This window comes from Festucalex cinctus, chromosome 12 (genome assembly GCF_051991245.1).
Source record: "Festucalex cinctus isolate MCC-2025b chromosome 12, RoL_Fcin_1.0, whole genome shotgun sequence".
NCBI lineage: Eukaryota > Metazoa > Chordata > Actinopteri > Syngnathiformes > Syngnathidae > Festucalex > Festucalex cinctus.
In genome coordinates this window covers 23,049,823-23,070,493 of record NC_135422.1, presented here as the reverse complement: position 1 = coordinate 23,070,493, position 20,671 = coordinate 23,049,823, and the positions used below count along the sequence as shown (strand labels likewise).

General features: G+C 38.9%; 1 protein-coding gene across 1 annotated transcript in view; it reads left to right on the top strand.

Moving 5' to 3' along the window:
• Nucleotides 1-20,671, top strand: part of kiaa1109 (KIAA1109 ortholog) — an 82,364-nt gene that overhangs the window by 20,595 nt on the left and 41,098 nt on the right. The window contains 25 exon segments of the mRNA XM_077539510.1: nucleotides 136-320; nucleotides 3,126-3,232; nucleotides 3,307-3,530; nucleotides 5,262-5,477; nucleotides 5,705-5,842; nucleotides 6,237-6,413; nucleotides 7,084-7,212; nucleotides 7,800-7,919; nucleotides 8,118-8,449; nucleotides 8,575-8,825; nucleotides 10,097-10,337; nucleotides 10,461-10,952; nucleotides 12,001-12,274; nucleotides 12,434-12,571; nucleotides 12,692-12,762; nucleotides 13,289-13,462; nucleotides 14,404-14,524; nucleotides 14,644-14,793; nucleotides 15,654-15,781; nucleotides 16,160-16,362; nucleotides 16,468-16,668; nucleotides 16,751-16,962; nucleotides 18,651-18,802; nucleotides 20,216-20,366; nucleotides 20,446-20,598. Coding sequence (XP_077395636.1) covers nucleotides 136-320; nucleotides 3,126-3,232; nucleotides 3,307-3,530; nucleotides 5,262-5,477; nucleotides 5,705-5,842; nucleotides 6,237-6,413; nucleotides 7,084-7,212; nucleotides 7,800-7,919; nucleotides 8,118-8,449; nucleotides 8,575-8,825; nucleotides 10,097-10,337; nucleotides 10,461-10,952; nucleotides 12,001-12,274; nucleotides 12,434-12,571; nucleotides 12,692-12,762; nucleotides 13,289-13,462; nucleotides 14,404-14,524; nucleotides 14,644-14,793; nucleotides 15,654-15,781; nucleotides 16,160-16,362; nucleotides 16,468-16,668; nucleotides 16,751-16,962; nucleotides 18,651-18,802; nucleotides 20,216-20,366; nucleotides 20,446-20,598 — 4,740 coding nt within the window.

The following is a 20,671-nucleotide window of genomic DNA, read 5'->3' as shown; positions in this document are numbered from 1 at the left end:
ATGATTTTTCTTCTTTGCTGGCAGTGAAAATGCATCCTGTAGATTGCTCATAAGTTTATTTTTAAGAGTCAGATGGATTAGAAAATAGGCTTTAACTGTGAGTATCTAATTACATGTAAATCCTGACGTTTTTAGGCAGAGGATACAGACATGCGACTATCTTTGCCTGAGTGCCACCCCAGCCGCTACCCCCTCCTCACCCTTGCCAAAGATTACCGGAATGTCAAGCTGCCTCCAGACATGTTCATGCCAGGGGAAAATCAAAGTGCCCCACCACCTAAACCCAACAAGTCCCGGTGGAGGAATATCACCCACGCAGAGTGAGTTGTATTTGCAAAGAAAAGGGCTTCATAACGTATCTCAATGGAAATGGCAAAAATGTTACTGTTACTGTTATTTGAAACTATTCTATGTATGTGTTGGTACAGTGATTATACTATAGTAATTAATTTTAGTTTAGGAATCCTGATTGTAAAATAATGAAGAAAAAAATAATGTTTTACAGATAAAGCTGCTTTGTTTTTGCTTTGCCGTCTTTTGGAGATGGCATGGCTCAGTGGTAGAGTGGTCGTCTCCCAACCCAGAGGTTGTGGGTTCGATCCCTGGCCCTAGTGACCATGTTACTGAACCCCTAGTTGCTCCTGGTACTGCACCATCAGTAGTATGGGCTGATATTTGTTCCACCAGAAACTGAATCTGAATTATTTAGATTTGAATTTGAATCACTAAACATGAATCAGAATTATTTAGATTTGAATTTGAATCGCTAAACTTGAATAACTATTTAAATACTGTATCTGAATTACATAAATTGAATTTGTGCTATTCATTTTGAAAAACTGAATTTGAATGACCTAAATTGAATTTGTTTTTGTTTTTGTTTTTTTAGTTTGAATCACTGAAGTGAAAAACTTAATCTGTATTATCAAATTTGAATGTGGAAAAAAAATTCAATATTCCCTATATGTTCACATTCAGTTTTGCAAATGCAAATTCACATTTTCTAAATACAAATTCAGTTCGCTTGACAAGCATCCGGGTACTTGAGGAAGAGCAATCTATTACAGATGCACGGATATCCTCTTTGGCCAATCAGCGCCTTTGTTTTTCCGCTGACGTCACTTTTCCCGCAACAGCTGCTCTCGGTTTTTTTTTTTTTTTCCCCCTTTATTAAACCAAAGAACAAGTACAAATCAGAATAATGATTTGAACAAAATGGAACATATATCAATATACTTAAGTACAACACAAAACAAAGACAACACTACTAAACAAAAAACAAAACAATAATGCCAGGGGTTTCATGTACAGTCAAACAATCTATATTTTTTACAAATAGTGATAGTTTTCATAGCCTTCCTGTTATGAGAGCCATTTATAAGTCTAATATAGGTGAGCATGTCAATGTGAAAGTGTGTGAAGTTGGGTTTTTGATTTCCATACTTGCATTTATGAATAAAGAATTTCGCCATAAGTATTAACAGATTAATAATAAAAAATATATCTTCATTAACATACTTCCTAAAGAAACAAAACACTATATTTTCCCATTTCAACAAAAAGTCTCTATATAGATGCCTAATAACAAAATTACTAAACTCTTTCCAAAAAGTCAGAGTGTGTCCACAGATCCAGAAGAGGTGTTGAACTGTCTCTGGGTGGGTTCCACACAATGAGCAGTTTCTGTCGATGTCCCTTTTGAAGCTCTCGGGTTTCTTACTATTTTATTTTATTTTTTAAACTAAGCCTAAATGCAACTATAACACTAAACATAGCCATAATCTTAACGTAAACTAACGTGAAGTAGTATTATTTGTATTTTTGAGTATATTTCGCTGTTTTAACTAAGACGGCTGTTGCCGTTTTCGTCACTACCAGAAACAACGTGACCCCATTTGAACACCAAAGTTGTAGCGCAACGCCACCAAATGGCGAATGTAAGCGTAATTGCAGTACATCGCGTCTTCATGGTGGTTCGTACGACTAGGTGGATGGAATATGATTTATGTCGTGACTCGTGATGGAAAATATTAATTCACAAAAGCCTTAGCCTCCGTGAATGTTGAAATCAGTTAGAATATGCATATATATTGACGTGGTGCTGTACTAGACACGTCAGTAAATTTAGTGAACACAGACAGCCTGTCTGATGTTCACTTAATTTGTCATGTACATTGCTGTAAAATTATAACTGTTATAACTGTTGACTGAACAATGAGGATGAAGAAGAAAGGAAAACAATTTCGAATATCCGTTCAATTTATTAAAGTTGGTTTAAACATAGGCTAATACGTTTATGCTTCTAGAAAGCCTACTCCTCAATTGTGCAGGATTCTTGGATTAAGCATGCTGCAGTACCCTGAGTCTTCAGTGGCATAAAACGCCCATAGTTATACATATATTTAAAAAAAAAAAAAAAGAAAAGAAAGAAAAAGTAAATTTCCCTTCCCTTATATACAGCCCTAGTGTTAAGTGAACATCAGACAGCAGGCTGTCTGTGTTCACTTAATTTACTAACGTGTCTAGTACAGCACCACCTCAATATATATGCATATTCTAACCGACTTCAAAATTCACGGAGGCTAACACTTTTGTGAATTAATATATTCCATCACGAGTCATGGCATAAATCATATTCCATCCACCTAGTCGTTAAGACAAACCACCGTGAAGACACGATGTACTGCTGCCCTACAACTTTGGTGTCAAGTGTTTCCGGTGGTGACGAAAACGCCAACAGCCGTCTTTCTGGTGGCACAAATATCAGCCCTTACAGTAGATGAATGCGATGTGAAGCACTTTTGGTGTCTTAAGAGGTGGAAAAGCAGTATACAAGTGAAAAATTTGCCATTTTCAGAATTAAATTAAGTGCCACTATAGTGAAGCAAATAAGTATGTTTTCCAGCGGTATAACACTGTCTATTTTTTACAATTTTAAATTCTGTTCAAAGAGATGCTCGGACTTTTTTGATTTCATCATCTCAGAGACCATCTTCTCTCTTAATATTGTGTTCTATCTAAACTGGTCTTCCATCAATTACATCCTCTGACAAACTGATCGTCAAGCTTGTTTAGAATTTTCAACTCCGCATTGTGACGTGTTCTTAATATTTCCTCATCATCAGAGCTGGCTGGGTTGACTGCTGGAGTGTTCCAAACTTAATGCTCATCATTGACTACACATGGCATCCTATTTATCCCCAAAAAGCTGATGAGCAACTCAAACAGTCATGTAAGCTTTCTGCCATGGTCTCACACATTTCTTATTCTTTTGAAAACTTACGAAGTTATCTTTCCTAACTGCAGTGTCTGAAATGGAGGAATCAATGCTGTCAGCTTTACGGCCCCCAGAACACACTTCCGGACACCACACCTACCAATACTACACCTCGGCCTCAGCGGGCCACAGCAGGATACCCACCGACCCCGCAGAGCTTCCCCCTGACAGACTTCATGTGGAAATGGAAATGTCTCCTGATTCTCAAATTATCCTTTATGGACCTTTACTTAGGGCACTGATTTCTATCAAGGTATAAAGCAGTTTTATTTCTATAGCACACCTCATACACATGGCAACTCAATGTGCTTTCCACAAGCAAAGACACAACACCTACAAGCATCAATATACACAGCAGTTAATGACATTCAGAAGCAGTGGCGTGCACACACATTTTGGCGGTCAAGTGCTACGGGGGGAAAAAGGGGCACTTTTGCACAGCTGGAATACCTTTAGTAACAATTCCGAGATGACGTCACAAGTCACGATGGCAGTCACTTTGGTGAATGAAATCAGATCATTGAATTGAATTGAATTGAATTTGTGAGGATTATTTTGATTTCAAAATGTAATGAGATGTCGTTTGACTACTGTAATAATCTGTGTGGCTTGTTTGGTAGTCCCAAAATCATGACAATCCACCGTTTGTTTTCACCGTATAAAGGCCTGAATGTTCAGAAGTGTCAATAGAAGTTAAAAATAAATAGATAAAGAAATAAACATTACACACATAATGATGATGATGATGATGATGATGATGATGATGGTAATAATAATAATATCACAGTCTATTAGGGCAACATGACTTCAAGGCTTGTAGCATAGAAATCAACATTAGTTATGTTAGGTACAAAACAATAGCTAATAATTTAGCTATAGCTTCATGCCTGCTGATTTAGTACAAACCACTTAAAAATAAAATGTGAGCAGCTTTTAAGAATTTTAAATAAGATTAACCTTAAGGAGCAAATCAATATTAAAATGGGAGCTTTAAAAGGTGCTAAACACGAGGCAACATGACTCTCTCTGGCCTTGACTCTGACCTTTCATCTTCATGTGTCTCGTTTCATCCAAGAGCGCAGAGAGATGTTTCCCTTGGTTGCTTTCTGTATAGCTGTTTTTCTTTTTTTTTCTTCCCTTTTCATCTTCTTCTTTCTAGGCATTACACTACAATTAGTAAATAAATAGACAAATTGTAACCAAACAGACTAAGGGCATGACAATGAATAAGTCATAAGTCATAAGTCATAAGTCTGACTTAAAAAAAAAAAAAAAATATATAAGTCTGACTGTTGTCATTATAAGAAGGCAAAAGGGTATTTTTCACAGGCAATTGACAATTCTAAACATCCAGGCATTTCTGATATTTCCACAATGCAACTCAATGCAAATGCTTTGCCCACCGATGACTTATTGGATTGTTTTTGCCTGTGACTACTAGTATAATACAAACCAGACACAAACCACAGTTCATCACATTTTGAAGTAAAAAAAATCCCCGCAAATGAAATTACAATGATCAAGTCTGATGCTTTTCAATGCATGGACCACAGAGAGCTTCTTTTCACCGTCATTACAATTAGTTGTCCCTGGAGGTGCTTATCACATTATCTATTATTGATTTAGCGTATAGCATTAAAACAGCTTAATTAGTTTGCCATTCCTCTAACTTATGCTCAGTTGTTTGTGCTGTATGAGACATGCTACTTTACCTCAAAATGATTACAGGTCGGGAATTCATAAGGGAGGGGGAGAGGGAGATATATAGAGGGTGTCAGCACCACTAGGGGTCCTGTGCACGCCAGTGCTCATAAGCAAAACAGAGAAAACAAAAAAATACATTCTGTGATTTTGTTTTTAATGTTTTTGTGTATGTGTGTTTTATAAAGATCCTGTCTGAAAAGTAGTGTTATAGAGTCTGACACAGCACAACCCACATTCGATCAAATAACCTTCTAAGGTCCACTCTTCTACTATTTCTCAGGAAAATTATTTTGGTGAAGATGACATGTACACTGACTTTGAAGAGACAGTGTCCAGTCCGGTTTTGTCTACGTCCTCATCTGGTCTGGGCTGGTCCCCTCTTGGAATGGACGACAGTGGAGCTAAGGAGACTTCAGACATACATCCTTTGGACCTGCGACCATGGGACATAACTGTGCTCATTAATCTCTACAAAGTCCATGGTCGACTGCCTATGGTAATGCTGACTGTCATTGTACAGTTTGTGGCTTAGGAAAGACTAATGGGTAGAGCAACAGTTTGGAAAAATATATACTGAAATAGCAACAGTATGATTATTAGAATATAAAGTCATTCTTGTACTCTTAGTTTTCCATTTCTATTCAAAAGTCTTGTTTTGGATTGATCTATACTCTAGTCGAAATCCAAGGGCAGGCTCTGTTTTATGTTTGTCGTTTTCCTCAGCACTGTAGCAGCGAGGGGCCAGAAGGTCCATCTGGCTTCTTGGAGCGCTTATGTTTTGAACTGAAAAAAGGTTACAAGGAGACCATGCTTCAGTTGCTGCTGTCACCAATCCACATCTTTATCAGTGACAACTACCAGGTAAGAGTTTTTTTTCCCCCTTGAAGTCTTATGCCGCACTATGTCAGTCTTGCATCAGACTTGATTTTGATTTTGATTTGATTTTATTGAACATATAAACAAGCAAACAGCAGAAAAAAACAGAAATTAAAAGGAAAAGAAAACCCCAATAAAATCATCAATAGAATATAAAAAAACATCAATTAATTTTTTTTTTTAAATGAGTTGAGAGCTTTTTTTTTTTTTTTTTTTTAAAGAAAGTAGTGCTTTGACACCATCATGTGGCTGTTAGCAGCAGGGTTTGTTATTGTTAAACACAATGTTCTGTTAGCATCAACTAGATTTATTTTTCTCTCTCTGTCTCTCTCTCTGTCTCTGTCTCTGTCTCTGCCTCTGTCTGTTCCTTGCATTTCAGCGTCCCACGGTGGATGGAGTGTTGAGGGATGGCCACCTAAGCCTGTCAGGCCTGCAGATGAGGGCACATGCCATGTTCTCTGCACAGGGGCTGCCATTAGGAAGTGACACCCTTGAATATGCCTGGCTCATCGATATGCAGGCAGGGGCTTTCTCTGGCAGGGTGACTGTTCCACAGGTGTGTTTGAGTTCTTAGCTGAGGTTCTAGAAATGTATTAGGAATATTCTAAATACAGTGGTACCTTGATGTTGGACCACAATCCAATCCACAATCCCACGTTGATGCTTTTGGAACCATTTATTCCAGATTCCAAACTGTCACCATTGTAAAAACTCATTGGGGGGTTAATTCTTTGATGCTGGCTAAATGTCGGTGTTTTATTTCCCTTCACTTTATTGACAAAAGTTTGCAACAAACAGGTTTTCTCACACAGTAGAACACACAACCCAGGTCGACTATGGTGCACTGATATCTTGGGTGTGATATGAATGTGTCACATACACACTGGCAAAATTGTTGGTACCGCTCTTTTAAAGAAGGAAAAACATGCAGAAGTGACAGATATAATCTAACAAAAGAATAATTAAAAATGCAATGAAAATTAACAATTGAAAATCATACAATGCTTTTGATTTGTGGGTCAACAGAATTATTTTAAAAATAAAACAGACCTGACTACATTTTATTTGTATTATTTTGGTCATATTCAAGTTGTTTACATCACCACTGTGGGTTTTTCTTTCATTAACATTGGGGGACCAACAATTTTGTCAATGTGTATATAATGATGATTCAAACTTTTAGATCTTGCGGTTAATTATTTTCTGTAATTTCACTATTTTTTTAGGTGGCCAGTATTATAGAGTGGGGGGAGATTTTTGTTTTCCATGTGATGTCCCGCGAGTTCCAGCTCGAACAACCAAAGCCGTCTGTCATCTGCCAGCATGGCGTTGACCGGCGCATCTGTGATGCTAAGGTATTTTGCTTGCTGTAACATTTGTGGACTGTTTGTTGGTATTTTTTTTTTATAGCAGCTATATTTGTCACATATGAATGACTGTTTTTTTTGTTTTTTTGTGCGAATGTAATTTTTGTATAAATAAATAAAAAATAATGATGCAGTGAATGCTGCAGATTTTCACATGATTAAAAACAATCTAAAGAACTAAATGTCTTCTCAGGGCAGAATCACACTAGGGCATTTTAAATGTAGTGTAATTCCCCCCTCCTTACCCCTGTGTCGTGTGAAGACACTGCAACAGGCCTATTTCGCTGGGCGATAACTTGTTCATGCAACATTTTTGTGCAACTTTCATGGCTTTGTTGATTGTTAGTAGTCCTTGAGTTTATATTGTGCAAGGTGGTGTTATCAATAAAGTAATCTTGGGAACGATCACATTACGGTAATCGTACGACATGTACATTTTGCATACATGCAACAGTGGACTTTTTCAACGTGGATCATTTCTATTCATTCCAGTGGCGGTTATTGATGTGTTCATTCACCCTCAAAGTCAGTATACCCTACCACTGTAAACCATCAAATTTGTTGTTGTGTTTTAGTTAACCTGCTTACCAGGTCACTGTCGAACTTCAGAGGAGCTCAAGTACACCATGACGCGACTGGCCATGGATGGAGTGGACCTTTTCATTGTTGAACACGGCTGTGCTGCTAATATCAAAGTATTTAGACCCTTACTTATTCTTCTATTAAATTTGAAATATACCACAAAGTGCTCCCTAATGTCACCCATGTTTTTTCAGACATTATTGTCATCCATTTTTTTTTGAAGAAACAAGAACAACTTATTGTGTTGAAGTATTTTTTATAAGCTCAACCACAACAACATCTATCAGTAAAATTGTACTACTGCTTTCCAGACGGGTATTTTACGAGTGGCCAACTGCAACCTGCATAACCAGGCAGTAGGAGAGGGCATCAGTGCTGTGGTGCAGGACTTAAGCGTCCAACAGTACATCGAGCAGCATCAGCATAGTGACGCGAGCAGGCTGCTGCCGGCCGGGCAGGGCCAAGCTCCAGGTCAGCCACCCAGTCTCTGTCAACCAGCAGTGATGCGACGCTCTGTCTGGCTGGAGGCCGGTTCAGTCAACCTGAACCTCATTACGGCAGACATTGCCCTGGCCGCTGACCACTCAGCCAAATGTGAAGTCCAGAGGCAATTTCTGGAACTACATGACACACAGACCAAAAGGTACATAAACACAATCTGTCATTTGTTATTTGCCTGCCAAGCGCAGCCTTTCAACATGGCAGTATTGCTTTTGCTATTTTATAGTGAATTAGCTGTTGACCTGTTTACCTCATCTTTCTTCCAAGACTCTGGTTCCTGTGGCCTGAAGAGTCTGGCATTCGAAACAAACGTAGCAGGAATCGCTGTGGCTGTCTTGGAGGCTGCAGGTTCTTCGGAGGAATCAATATGGGCTTGGACTTCTTCAAATTGGAAGAGATGACACCCTCCTCCTCATCTGCATTCTCTTCCTCTAGCACTGATTCAGATATGTGCTATGGTCAGTCTTTGCTTCAGCCTGGGGAGTGGATAATGACCAAGGAAACACCCAAAGTGGATGGTAGGAATTGATTAAATTAAATGTGATATGTTAAGGCTGATGTCTCTGCCAGCATGCTTACAAATACTGGAGATGTCCTTATACTTCCATTTGTCCATTGGTCGGGATGAATGCTTAGTGATTAATCTACCTGAGGGCACTGCTCTGAATCTAAATAGTACAAAGAATAGTGGAGTTTTTGACAACACGCATAGGAAAGGATGTGACACATGTATTAATAATAAAAGCACAAGTCGGAGGCAATGTAGCAGCGGGTGTTGGTACTATGTCAGGCTTTTTAATGCCAAGAATGCCAATGCCCGCTCCAGCTGCTCTTCAAGACATCTATTTCTGGAAATCATTTGCTTTGAATGTCACTGATGGCTCTGTCCAGGAAGCATGGGTTCACTTCCCAGTAAGTGACAACTTGAATCTGAGTGTGATTCGTTCTGTCTCTCCATGTGCCCTGTGATTCACTGGTGGTGACTAGTCTTGGTTGAGTTGGCATTCCAGACTAGTCGGATAGGATAAGCTCCAGATCTCTGCCACACAAAAAAGGGGCATAGAAAATTCACTTTGAATTTTAACACTGCCCATGGAGTATGGACTGAATGCACCATTACACAGTGATACTTGTATTTATTTATTTTTTTAACATAAACTATACTGGTAATTTAAAGAATTGTAGTGTTTTGTCCTGTGACACTTGAACTTTGAACGAATCTGTTGTCAATCCAATTTTTAAAAGTTCTCATGGAGCAACAGGATGTGCACTTCCTTCAAAATTATTATCCAGAATTGTTACTTTTCTTACATTTTCTAAATAGCCAATGCAAAAGACGGCATAGTGTCGGCATAATTTTCAAATCATCAGCCTTAAGAAAATAATTTGAGATTTTGTTCAAAAATTGCAAACAAAATTGAGTATAGTCATTCATTTAGTGAATTTGCGGCTTTAGGAGACATGAGGTTATATTTATTGAAATATGACCTAATGCAGAAAATTCAACAAATATTTTTATTTTCAACGGACAACCTATAAAATGTCTTGAAACTGTTATGTGCAATAATTTTGAACAATGGATTGTAAGGTTTTTATTTTTTGGGGAAAATTTATCATTGGGAGCTTTCTTTTTTTTTTTTTAAATTATACTCGTAACGTTTGGTGGTTCGAAAATTATGTTATTTGCATAAGACTATGCAAATCAGAAAAAAATACAATTTGCATAATTGGTATGCTCTTTGTTTTCAGTTATGTGCTTTGTGTCAAATCAATATTGTTGTCTTTTCAGGAAGGCCTGTTGGGCTGAAAACAGATACACACTCACCGTGTCTGCCCCCTGAGGTGCCTGAGAGGCGAGGTCAGCAGCACCTTAGCCTTCAGGTACCCCAGCGCTCTCACAGCTCCGCCTCCTCGTCTGAGGAGAACAGTTCCTCCAGTGCGGCGTTGCCCCTGCTGGCTGGAGAAAGGGACACTCCCTCGCCAAACGTTGAGCAACGCATGTTTCCTGTGAATGGAAAAAGTCCTGTTGAGTGAGTAGCATTGAGAGTGCTTGTGATTGTGATATGCATTTAACAAAGGTATAATATTTGATCAGCTTTACACACTTTTTCTTGAAATGGTAAATGCGCCACTTGTGCCTGTGACTCTTACAGCACTTTCCGGGATATTCCGGAGGGCTCACCCATTTCACCAAACAACTCCCAGGAACGCACCTCCGTACGGTCACCCCTTTGCTCTCCCCTCAAGCGCCAGTCTTCAGTGCACTCTAGTCGATTAGGGAGCACCAAGAGCTTGTCAGCTGCTTGTTTCAATGACAGGCCTCCGCCAGTGCTATCTGGAGGTGTCCAGTTCAGCGGTGATGTTTCCCGCAGTGATGAGAATGTCCTGGATTCACCACGTCAACGTCGAAGCTATGGCTCGTTCCCCTTTACGCCCTCAGCAGATTCCAACACCTTCCATCAGTACCGATCCGCCGACTCCAGCATGTCCATGGCTGACAGTGAAGCCTACTTCTCTGCTGCTGAAGACTTTGAGCCGATTAGCAGTGCTGATGAGGGTCCTGGGACGTACCCGGGACGCAAAAAGAGGCGAAGGCAGCAGATGCAACAACCACCACAACCGCCTTATTATATAGAGAACTACAGGTCAGCTCCATCTTTTAATTAATGTACTACAAACCTTTATTTCAGTGGTGCTTTTCAGGAAGCTTAGCCAAAAATGATATTAGAACAGAGGTACAGAGAGTACAAATAATATTGTGTCAGGATGTTTGAGTCTAAACACCATATGTTAACATGAACAAGATCTACATCTGTCAGAGCAGTTGAATTGATCATAAATATCCTTTGACGTTTAAAGCTACTGAATGCATACCATTTAATTTGGAATCGCTACTGCCACCTGTAGCCGGAAATGAAACTGCACACTCACTTCTTCACGTACACAATGCGCACATGACGTCACATCCGCAAACTGAGGGCGGGAAATTCAAACCCGAATCTAGCCTATGAACTATTGGCCAGCAGGACTACACGTTGTGAACCACTAAAATCTAATAATTAGAAGATATTTTAGTCATAAATGGTAAAATAAAAAGACGATTGTTAAGATATTTTTGGGCAAATCGTTACATTGAGCAGGAAATCCTTTTTTTCCGATTTTAGAAGTTAAACTGGAAAATATTGCATAATGTGGCCAACAATCCTTACTTGCGTTAGAGTAATAATACAGTAATTGATAAATACATTGAATTTACATTACATTTAGCATACATTAACTTTTGGCTGGTCTACTGTGAATTCATGATAATGACACTTGTATGTTTTAATAGGCTTTTAGAGCTGAATTTGAAGCCCGACAGTGCTTAACAGCGGTTACTTAAAATTGGATATCACTTTCTTTTCTAAGCGTTCTGTAATTTTCTGTTAGCACAAGTGTAAATGTCGCAATTTATTTCTTTTTTTTTGTCAGTGTAATCACCCACAAGTAGAACCAATTCACTACTACAGTACAGTTTCTGCTGTTGCGCCAGTCTGCATTAGCATAAGAAAAAGAGTTCAAATGTGTAATTTCATGATTAGTGCTGTATTGCTAATGAATACTTAATGACAGACAACATGCAACAATGAAATGCATGTGAATGGATGACACTTCTAATGACAATTGTTCTGAAATATTTTTCACCTCGGTTAGCCGGAGCTCCATCTACCACAGTGTTGAAGGTCCTCTCACTTATGTCCTCAACGGGGAACTGATAACTGAGCCCCGTCCTCTGCCATTGCCACCAACGCTGCCCCCGCTGCCTTCCCAGCCTCTGCCAAGTCACATATCCCAGGCCTCCTTCGTATCTGCTCTAGCCATGGAAGAAGAGAGTTCAGTGGAGGCTGAAAAGATGGCAGAACCTGGCCCAGTAACAAGACAGCCCCACGTGATGGCATGCTACCAGAACTATCTGGCCCACTATCAGGTGATATATTTTAATTGGCCATACTTGCCATGTCTACCTCAAAATTTTAATTACACGGCTTAGTCAGATTGCGATGTAGCCAACTTTATTGCATCCAGTTTAGTTGATCAAATAATAACCTCTGTTTTGTGTATACTGTTTTATTTTATTTTGTATAAGGTCTCCAATTGGTCTGTCAAGCAACCCACCAATAAGAGGACCTCCAAGTCTTCTCTACACCGTCCCTTAGATCTTGACACGCCTACAAGTGAAGAAAGCTCAACCTCATTTGACCAGCTCTCCGTTCCAAGCTTTAAGGTTGTTGTCATTTAGCTTACCAGGATAGTCGTAATAAATATAATTATTTAATGAAATGATTAAAATGTACATCTGCAACCACTGTACACCAGTATATTAATACTGACAATACTATTTCAGGTGATAAAACATGGCCTCTCAGCCAGTTCTCTTTTAGATAGAGGACTTCAGCTTATGGGCGATAACAACAGGTAGGTATTTATAAGTTACTAACTTTAACTGCTTTGTTTTTTATTTGTGATAATATTCTCCACAGAGCTTCCAAATGTTACAGATCGTCTTTATTTTGTTACGTTTGTTTTGGACTTATGTGTAACTCGTAAGTCTGTGATCTGGTAGCGACAATCGAGCCTTCACAAACCAGCAGCTTTTTTGTGAAGCCAGAGTGCGCTACGCAGTAGTCAACTGCAAATGATTACGGCATTTCAAGTATGGAAAAGATAATTAGTTAGAGTACTCCGTTAACGAGGAAAAAAAACAAAACAAAACACACCGTTAGTTAAACGCCGTTATTCCCAACACGGCCTCTTACACAACATGCCATTCCGCGGTAATGTTCTTGATAAAAGTTAATTTAAAAAAAAAAAAAGCAGAAATTCAGACAGATTATTCTAGAAGTGAATTACTACTGGCTTGGCAGCTCTGTTCGACTCTGTGTCTTTAGCTGTAGTGATTTTATATGTACCAATAAAGATGACATACCTTGTTTTTCTCCAGTATGCCATATACCCCCCTGGATAAGAGAGCTATGGAGAATACTGATGAGGATACAATGACGGACGACTGGTCTCTGGAGCAGCCTCAAGCTCAGACCAGGACCACAGCCATAGTGGAGGTGAAGGGTGCCATCAATGTGGTGCTTACACCGCTCGTGGCTGAATCCCTGGACAGGTGCAAACAGTCTTTTGCCATGCTGTTCAAAATCATCTACAGTCAATTAGACATAACTGATCAAAAATACATCAGTGGACACCAGTGGGAATATTTCATTGCTAATAAGTCCCGGAAATTCTGAACTATTGATTCATGGGATTTAAGATCAGTAGTGTTTAAGCTATCTCTATTGATGGTGAATTTCAGCCTAAACTTAAGATTTGGAGAAGTTAGGACCTTCTAATGACTGTGCTTTATCAGTATTTAGGGGTGTGAATTGCCTAGTACCTGACGATTCGATTCGTATCACGATTCACAGGTCACGATTCGATTCGATACCGATTAATCCCGATACGAATTTATAAGTCGATTGTTGCGATTTTTTTTCATTCAAATTTAGAAAATACTAATCAGTAAGCTTGTAGAGTGTAAGATTTATATGAAAATGTATTATTTATTTATCTGAAATTTCAGTCTTATGTAATCTGTTTCATGTTTGAACAGCATTAAAATAAAATATTAAGGCTTAATGTTCCGTTCATATAACATTCTTCCATGCTCAAGGTGTGAATCCTGACCCGAAGTCAGACGTTTTGTTGAATATTTTTCCATTAAAAATGGAAGTTTAAAAATCGATTCACACACACAAAAAAAAAAAAAAAAAAAAAGGCAATGATGATAAGACGTTGAATCGGTAAGACTACCGAATGAACAATTCCCGAGCTCTTAAAAAAAAAACAAAAAAACAAACAAAAAAAAAAAAAAACAACGATTTTTTTTTAATTGAATCGATTCGAGAATCGCGCGATGTAGTATCGCGATATATCGCCGAATCGATTTTTTTTAACACCCCTATCAGTATTGCTATTTCCAGTACAGTATTATCTACTGTTGTAAAAGGGTATGCTGTTAACTATCTGCCCATGTTAGAACCCATGTTTGTATTTTGTTGGTTTTAGGTACATCGAGTCTATGGTCCACTTTGCTAGTATCCGTCATCCTGCAGCCATTCTAGATGACCTGCATGGGAAAGTTCTCAACGAGGCTTATCAGATCAGCAAATCTACAGTTACTGAATCTGTAAGTAAAATAGACTACAAAGAGAAATCACAGCTCCATCATGCGCTGAAATTTTGTTGAAGGTGTAGTATTCTCTCTATTGGCTGCAGTCTCATTGTTGTGAATCTGCATTTACACAGAGCCAAGCATTCAAACAGGAGCACAAGCTTTCCAAGAATGAGGGCACGACCCACGGCCCCCTCAATATCTCCCATGGCCAGACTGACCTGTCTGTCAAGCCAGATAATGTGAAAATTAAGGGCCTCCAAGCCAATGTCTCAATCCCAAAGGTAAGCTTCATGACCCCAAATTCTGAGAGACTCAGTGTTTTGTAAAATATCATCTAATCAACAGCAACCACAGAGTCATCAGCATAATAAATTATATATGCATTCAAACAACAAGGAGGCGGCAGTAAATTAAAAATAAGTATTCCCTAACAGATGTACATTCATTTGTTTACATCCATATAGACATAAGCACTTGTGCCATCACAGGCATCCCTATTGAGAAGTCCATAGAACACCTCGCCCCAATAATTATTGGCACCCATGGTTAAGATGTGTTCTTTAGCTTTGAATAAGTTCTTAACTCATTCACTTCCGGCGACAAGTATACTTGTCAATTATAATTTTTCAGAGTGGGGATAGATGGGAAGAATCTGATTATGCTCCACTGTAAATGTCAAACTTGGAAACAACTTTACTGATGCCTAACCACAGGTAGATGACATCATTGCCCCATTTTATACAAAATAAACTGTTTATTTTTCTACTGTCAATTCTAAAAGAACGGGACGAGGCAAAAAGTATTCTATTCTATTCTGTCATTTGGTAGATTCGTAATATCTCGTGGGTATTGAAAATTTTTACATTTTCTAAAATGGCTGGTAGTGAAAGTTAATCATCAAAATTAATTCGAGTTCATTTATTCAGTGGTAAAACAATCCCACTGTAAGAAATAATTATTTTACATCAAAATGTGTACCACAATTCTAAGCATCTCTATTTCTCTATCGATCTCGAACTATCTTTATCTATTTCTCTCTCTCTCTCTCTCTGTCTCTCTATCTATCTATCTATCTATCTATAATGAACATGTGCACTATACTGTTGTTAACATCTGTTGTGTTGTTAATTTTTCCTTTTAGGTGAACCTTTGTCTCCTACAAGCTTCTGTAGAGGAGGGTTTTCCATCCTGCTCCAGTAAGTGCGTCACACATGTGTCTCTTGTGGCACTCTGCTTTGACAGGATCGCCACCCAGTTCAGGATGAATAGGTGAGGCAATAACTATTATTCAGTATGTAAGTGCGCCTGCGCCTTGTGTCGCTAAGTGTCTTACATGTCTGTGCGTATATATCATTACTCCACCCACTTCTGGGGGCTGAAGATTAGGGTCAAGAACAGATTGTGATCATACAAATTATTTTAGGTGAAATACTTTTCCAGGTAAGGTTAAAATTAAGCGATTTATTATTACAAGTTATGAATCGTGAATATATGATATGGCATGCATCATAATGAGATCTGTTATATTTTTCCCACACTCACAAAAATATTTGGAACTGTTAACTGAATCATTCTCTGGCGGTGTCAGCTGAACATTATTGGCTTTGTAGAGGCAGAAAGACATTTTTTTTTTTTACCCCCCCCCAGGGGTATTGTGGAAGAAAGCCCCAACACCACAGAACATGGGCGACCCTCTGTTATGTTAGAGAAGTACGCCTCTGCCACTAAGATGCAGCCTCAGTCATCTGGCTCATTACGTTCTAATGCTGGCATTGAGAAAGGCAAAGAAATTGCCGCAAGGCTCAACATCCACCGTATCCACAGCCAGCTCAGAGGCCTTGACTCCACAGGTTGGTTCTTTGATTTGAAATGGAATTACGACAGTAGTTTGTTGCTCTTCTATGGGTTGCTGTTTTCTTTTCATAATATGTTTATTTATATTTGCATCCATATAGATATCGGCACTTGTGCCATCACAGCCATCCCTATTGAGAAGTCCAAAGTGCTGTTTGGTCTGGAGGAAACTGAGGAATTTTCTCTAGTAGATGAGACAGACGTCCATGGCAGCTTAGGTGACCTCAGCCCTTCTGCCACATCTCTTGAGAAATGGGGCTGGATCATGTTTGAATGTGGCATTGAGAACCTTACAGTCAAAGGTAAATCAACTCTTGCCACAGAACTCCCCAAATGTTTTTAAAAAAAATTATTTTTTTTTACTTAATGTGTATAACGCTGTAGGTGGTCGGCAATCAGGAGCCATTCTTTACAATGGATTTGGCGTGATGGGTCACTCAGACACTGGCGGAAATACTGGAATGCCCAATTCTAATGGATCAACAGGCTCTCAGACAGGGAGCGGTTACAGCACTGATGTATCTGATGACAACATACCACGTGATACAGTTAGCCCCCCTTCTGATGTCAATGGACACTCTGATTCAGATGATCAGGTAAGCCAACAGGATGTGATTTTTAATATACTTTTGTAATGTTCTGTGTGGTGTCACAACATAATTGTGTTGAATCTTGAGTCCTGTGATTTATTTATTTATTTATTTATTTTTTGCAGTGACACTTACAGGTCCCATATTATTCAACTTTTCCACATACTAAAATAGTTGTCAAATGTGTAAAAGTCATGTCTGTGACATGCATTCGTCAAAATTGACTTTGGATCATTTTGCTGTCCCCAAATCAGCCAAAAAACGCTCTGTTCCAAGCAGCCTAGAAGCAGCCAAGCAGGGGCGTTTCACTTTTATGTAAATAGCTGCACCAGGCCACGCCTAGGCCATGCCCCTCTCTCTCTCGAAGGGGCTGTGATTTCGGCCATGGCGAGCAAAAGCAGTGTGGTACAAGCTTACCAATTTGAGCAGCCAGCTTCTCGAATTTCAGTGGGTGTGAACATTCACACATGTAAGCTTTGTGAGTGAGTGAGTGAGTGAGTGAGTGAGTGAGTGAAAAAAATAATAATAATCCGTGCGTGCTTTCAAATTGCCGCGGGAGTTACCTCATGCAGCCGACACGTTCGCCCGGCCCGTTTGCGACACGCCACCGCCTCGCTCTGCGATTGGCTGGAGGGGTGTAAAGACTGTCTTTCCACAGAAACGGCCCGCTGTTTACAAAACAAACACAAAATGGCAAAATACAGGCTGGGGGTGTGGGGGTTTAGGACAAAATCACCCAAACACGTTTTTAAAAGCCCATATCTATAAATTGAGAAGTAATTTGTTTGTTTACAGACAGCCCCTTTAAACGGCATGCAGGCACAAACTTTTTTTTAAATTTATTTATTTTTTTTAATTAATTGACCTCCAAACATTCATTCAATCATAAGCACAGTTTTCTAATTAAATTACTTTTATTGGATTCATTTCATACTCTCCTTCAAAAGTGTGGTGTGGTAGACAAAGCATTCTGACTAGCGACGACATTCATATCTAAATTGCCCAATATCAAATGGATTTGGAAGATGCATGGCATTCACAAGTGTCCGGGGGGAAAATAACACGTTTCATGATTTTTACAGCAAGCCTCAGACTTCAAAGAATCAACATGCATCTTTTGTTGTTGTGCATGAATTCCCAAGTTACCCATGGTGGGTGTGTCAGAAGTCTAGATGCAAGAATGTGCGTAGGAGAAAAATGCACAAGCGCGTAAAAAAAAAAATAATTCTTGCACATGAACTAGAGAATATAGCTTAAAGGGTGTATTGTATCTATTTATGCACTTTGCAACGCATAAAAGTTATATAGTGGCTGTTGGGTGAGGAAAGCAGGCAACAAGAAAGTTTGTCCAGCAGTAGTTTATTCATATGACACAAATTCAGTCTGACAACCCCAACTTACAAGATAAATAATAATAATGATCTAGGTTTAACACTTTGCAAATGTTATGTAATTCATATTATTTGATAAAAGTAATACAACTAATAATTTAAATGCTAAGGGAGACTTCAAAAACAGGCAGGGCAGTGGCTGTCGAGGACCAGGGTTCCCTACCCCTGCTTTACACAGTGAATTGTTTGTTGGCTGATTGTGTCTAAAAGAATGCCTTTCATTTGAGTCTGAAATGCATACTAATTCCTTAGAAATGAGTAATATGAGCTTTACTTGATGATGTGCCATAACTTGATGTGCAGGATGAAGGGGTTGAGTCAGACGACCTAAAGAAAGACCTTCCACTAATGCCGCCGCCACCTGACTCCAGCAGCATGAAACTGACCATCCGCGAGATTTGGTTCAGTTTTGCTGCTCCCACCAATGTGCGGTCACCTTCACAGGCCATCTCAAGGTAATGATGTCACACTAGAGATGAAATGCTTTCACACTGTTTGGGAAGTTCAATAGTATGCTAAAACACAAGTGCGCTTCTAGTGCACAGGTCTCAAACTCCAGTCCTCGAGGGCCGCAGTCCTGAATGTTTTGGAGGTTTCTCTCCTCAAACACAGCTGAATCATATCATTAGGATCACTATCAGGTTCCTGCAGAGCTTGCTGATTAATCAGGTGTGTTTGAGGAGAGAACCCTCTAAAACATTCAGGACTGCGGCCCTCGAGGACTGGAGTTTGAGACCTGTGTTCTAGTGGGTGAGCATGTGGCATATATTACTTGGAGTCCGCTGTTTGAAACCATTATTAGTACCTGTTTTAACCATGTTCACATTATCTTGCAACACATTTTAGATAAAATTTTCCAGTATACTGGATCAAATGTATGTCTTCTTACCATATAAAGCCTGAACCATGAAATATATGAGAGAAAATTCAGATTATTTTGAAATAGAATACTAATTGGTCCATTTGAACAAACACACAGATGTTTTTGAAAATCCACTTCCACATATGACTTTTGATTTGTCATATTTGATACATCCTGTCACAATGCTTTAAAATTGTACATTTATAATTCTCAAAAATATAATCATAAACAGACATATATCAAACATATTAGTATTTCCAAAAATCAGAAAGAACCACTAATCCCACTATTAATAAGTATAGTATAACTGCTATCATGCACTATTTGGATTTGAGAACTCCACCAAAGTAACTGGAAACAGGATTTTTTTTTTTTTTTTTACTAACTTTGTGGGTCATATTTTTATTTTGAATCGTGACATCCCCAAAACAGTTTCTCTTTGCATTTCTTACAGTATACATAGACAAAGTGACCTGTGCAGACCTTGCATCTCTGCCGTGTTTGTTATTTTGGGAAATGATCAACTTTTATGATCAATGATCAATTATGTAATTTAATCATTTTGTTAATTTTTTGGTTGGAAAATCAAGCTTTGATTACATTGCAAATGCAAAAACTTAAAAATATACATTTATACACTTTTAACATGGTTTTGATAAAACATCTAGCCAAACATATTGAGTACTTTCACATTATATCAATCCATTAACTTCTTATAATGTTATCATAGTAACATTTTTAAACTTTTTCTTATGGTGATCTTGCAAGGTCGCTGGAAAAGCCATCACCTGGGTGATTACTGCCCTCTCATGGATTATCTGTTCAATGGATGTGTCAGATCATATACAGCAGGGTTTTAATAAAAATAAAAAAAAAAAAACTCATGAAATAGAGGGCTAAAAATGTCTTGTAGTTCATGATACGTTTGGAGTTATAGGGCTAAAATGTCATCACATGAATTTGATTATACCAAATTAAAACTACTGCTCATGTTTCATTTTTCTAGACAGTTGAATCTGCTCAGCACTGCCACTCCAGCCATCGGTGCCTGGTTGGTTCCCATCGACCAGCTCAAATCTTCTCTTCGCAAATTGGACATGGAGGGTACACTCCGTGTGTGCGCAGTCATGGGCTGCATCATGACAGAGGCTCTTGAGGTTAGTATTTCAATCAGTGACCCAAAGCCAATCAGACCACAGCTATTTAGTTGAACCGCTATGTTCTGTCATATTGCAGAAAAAGAGCATCCACATCCCAATTCGAAGCAAGTACAATCGCGTGACCAAGCGAGCTCACTACTTGCACGAGAATCCCTCATGCATGCTTTGCAACATCCTTCACCGCTATCTGCAACAGGCAGACTATTCTGTCATAGAGGAGGCTACCATGGTTAGTACAAGTTCTATGTATTTCTTTCCCAATGCAACTCTAAAAGAAATGTTACTATCTACTGTTGGGTAGC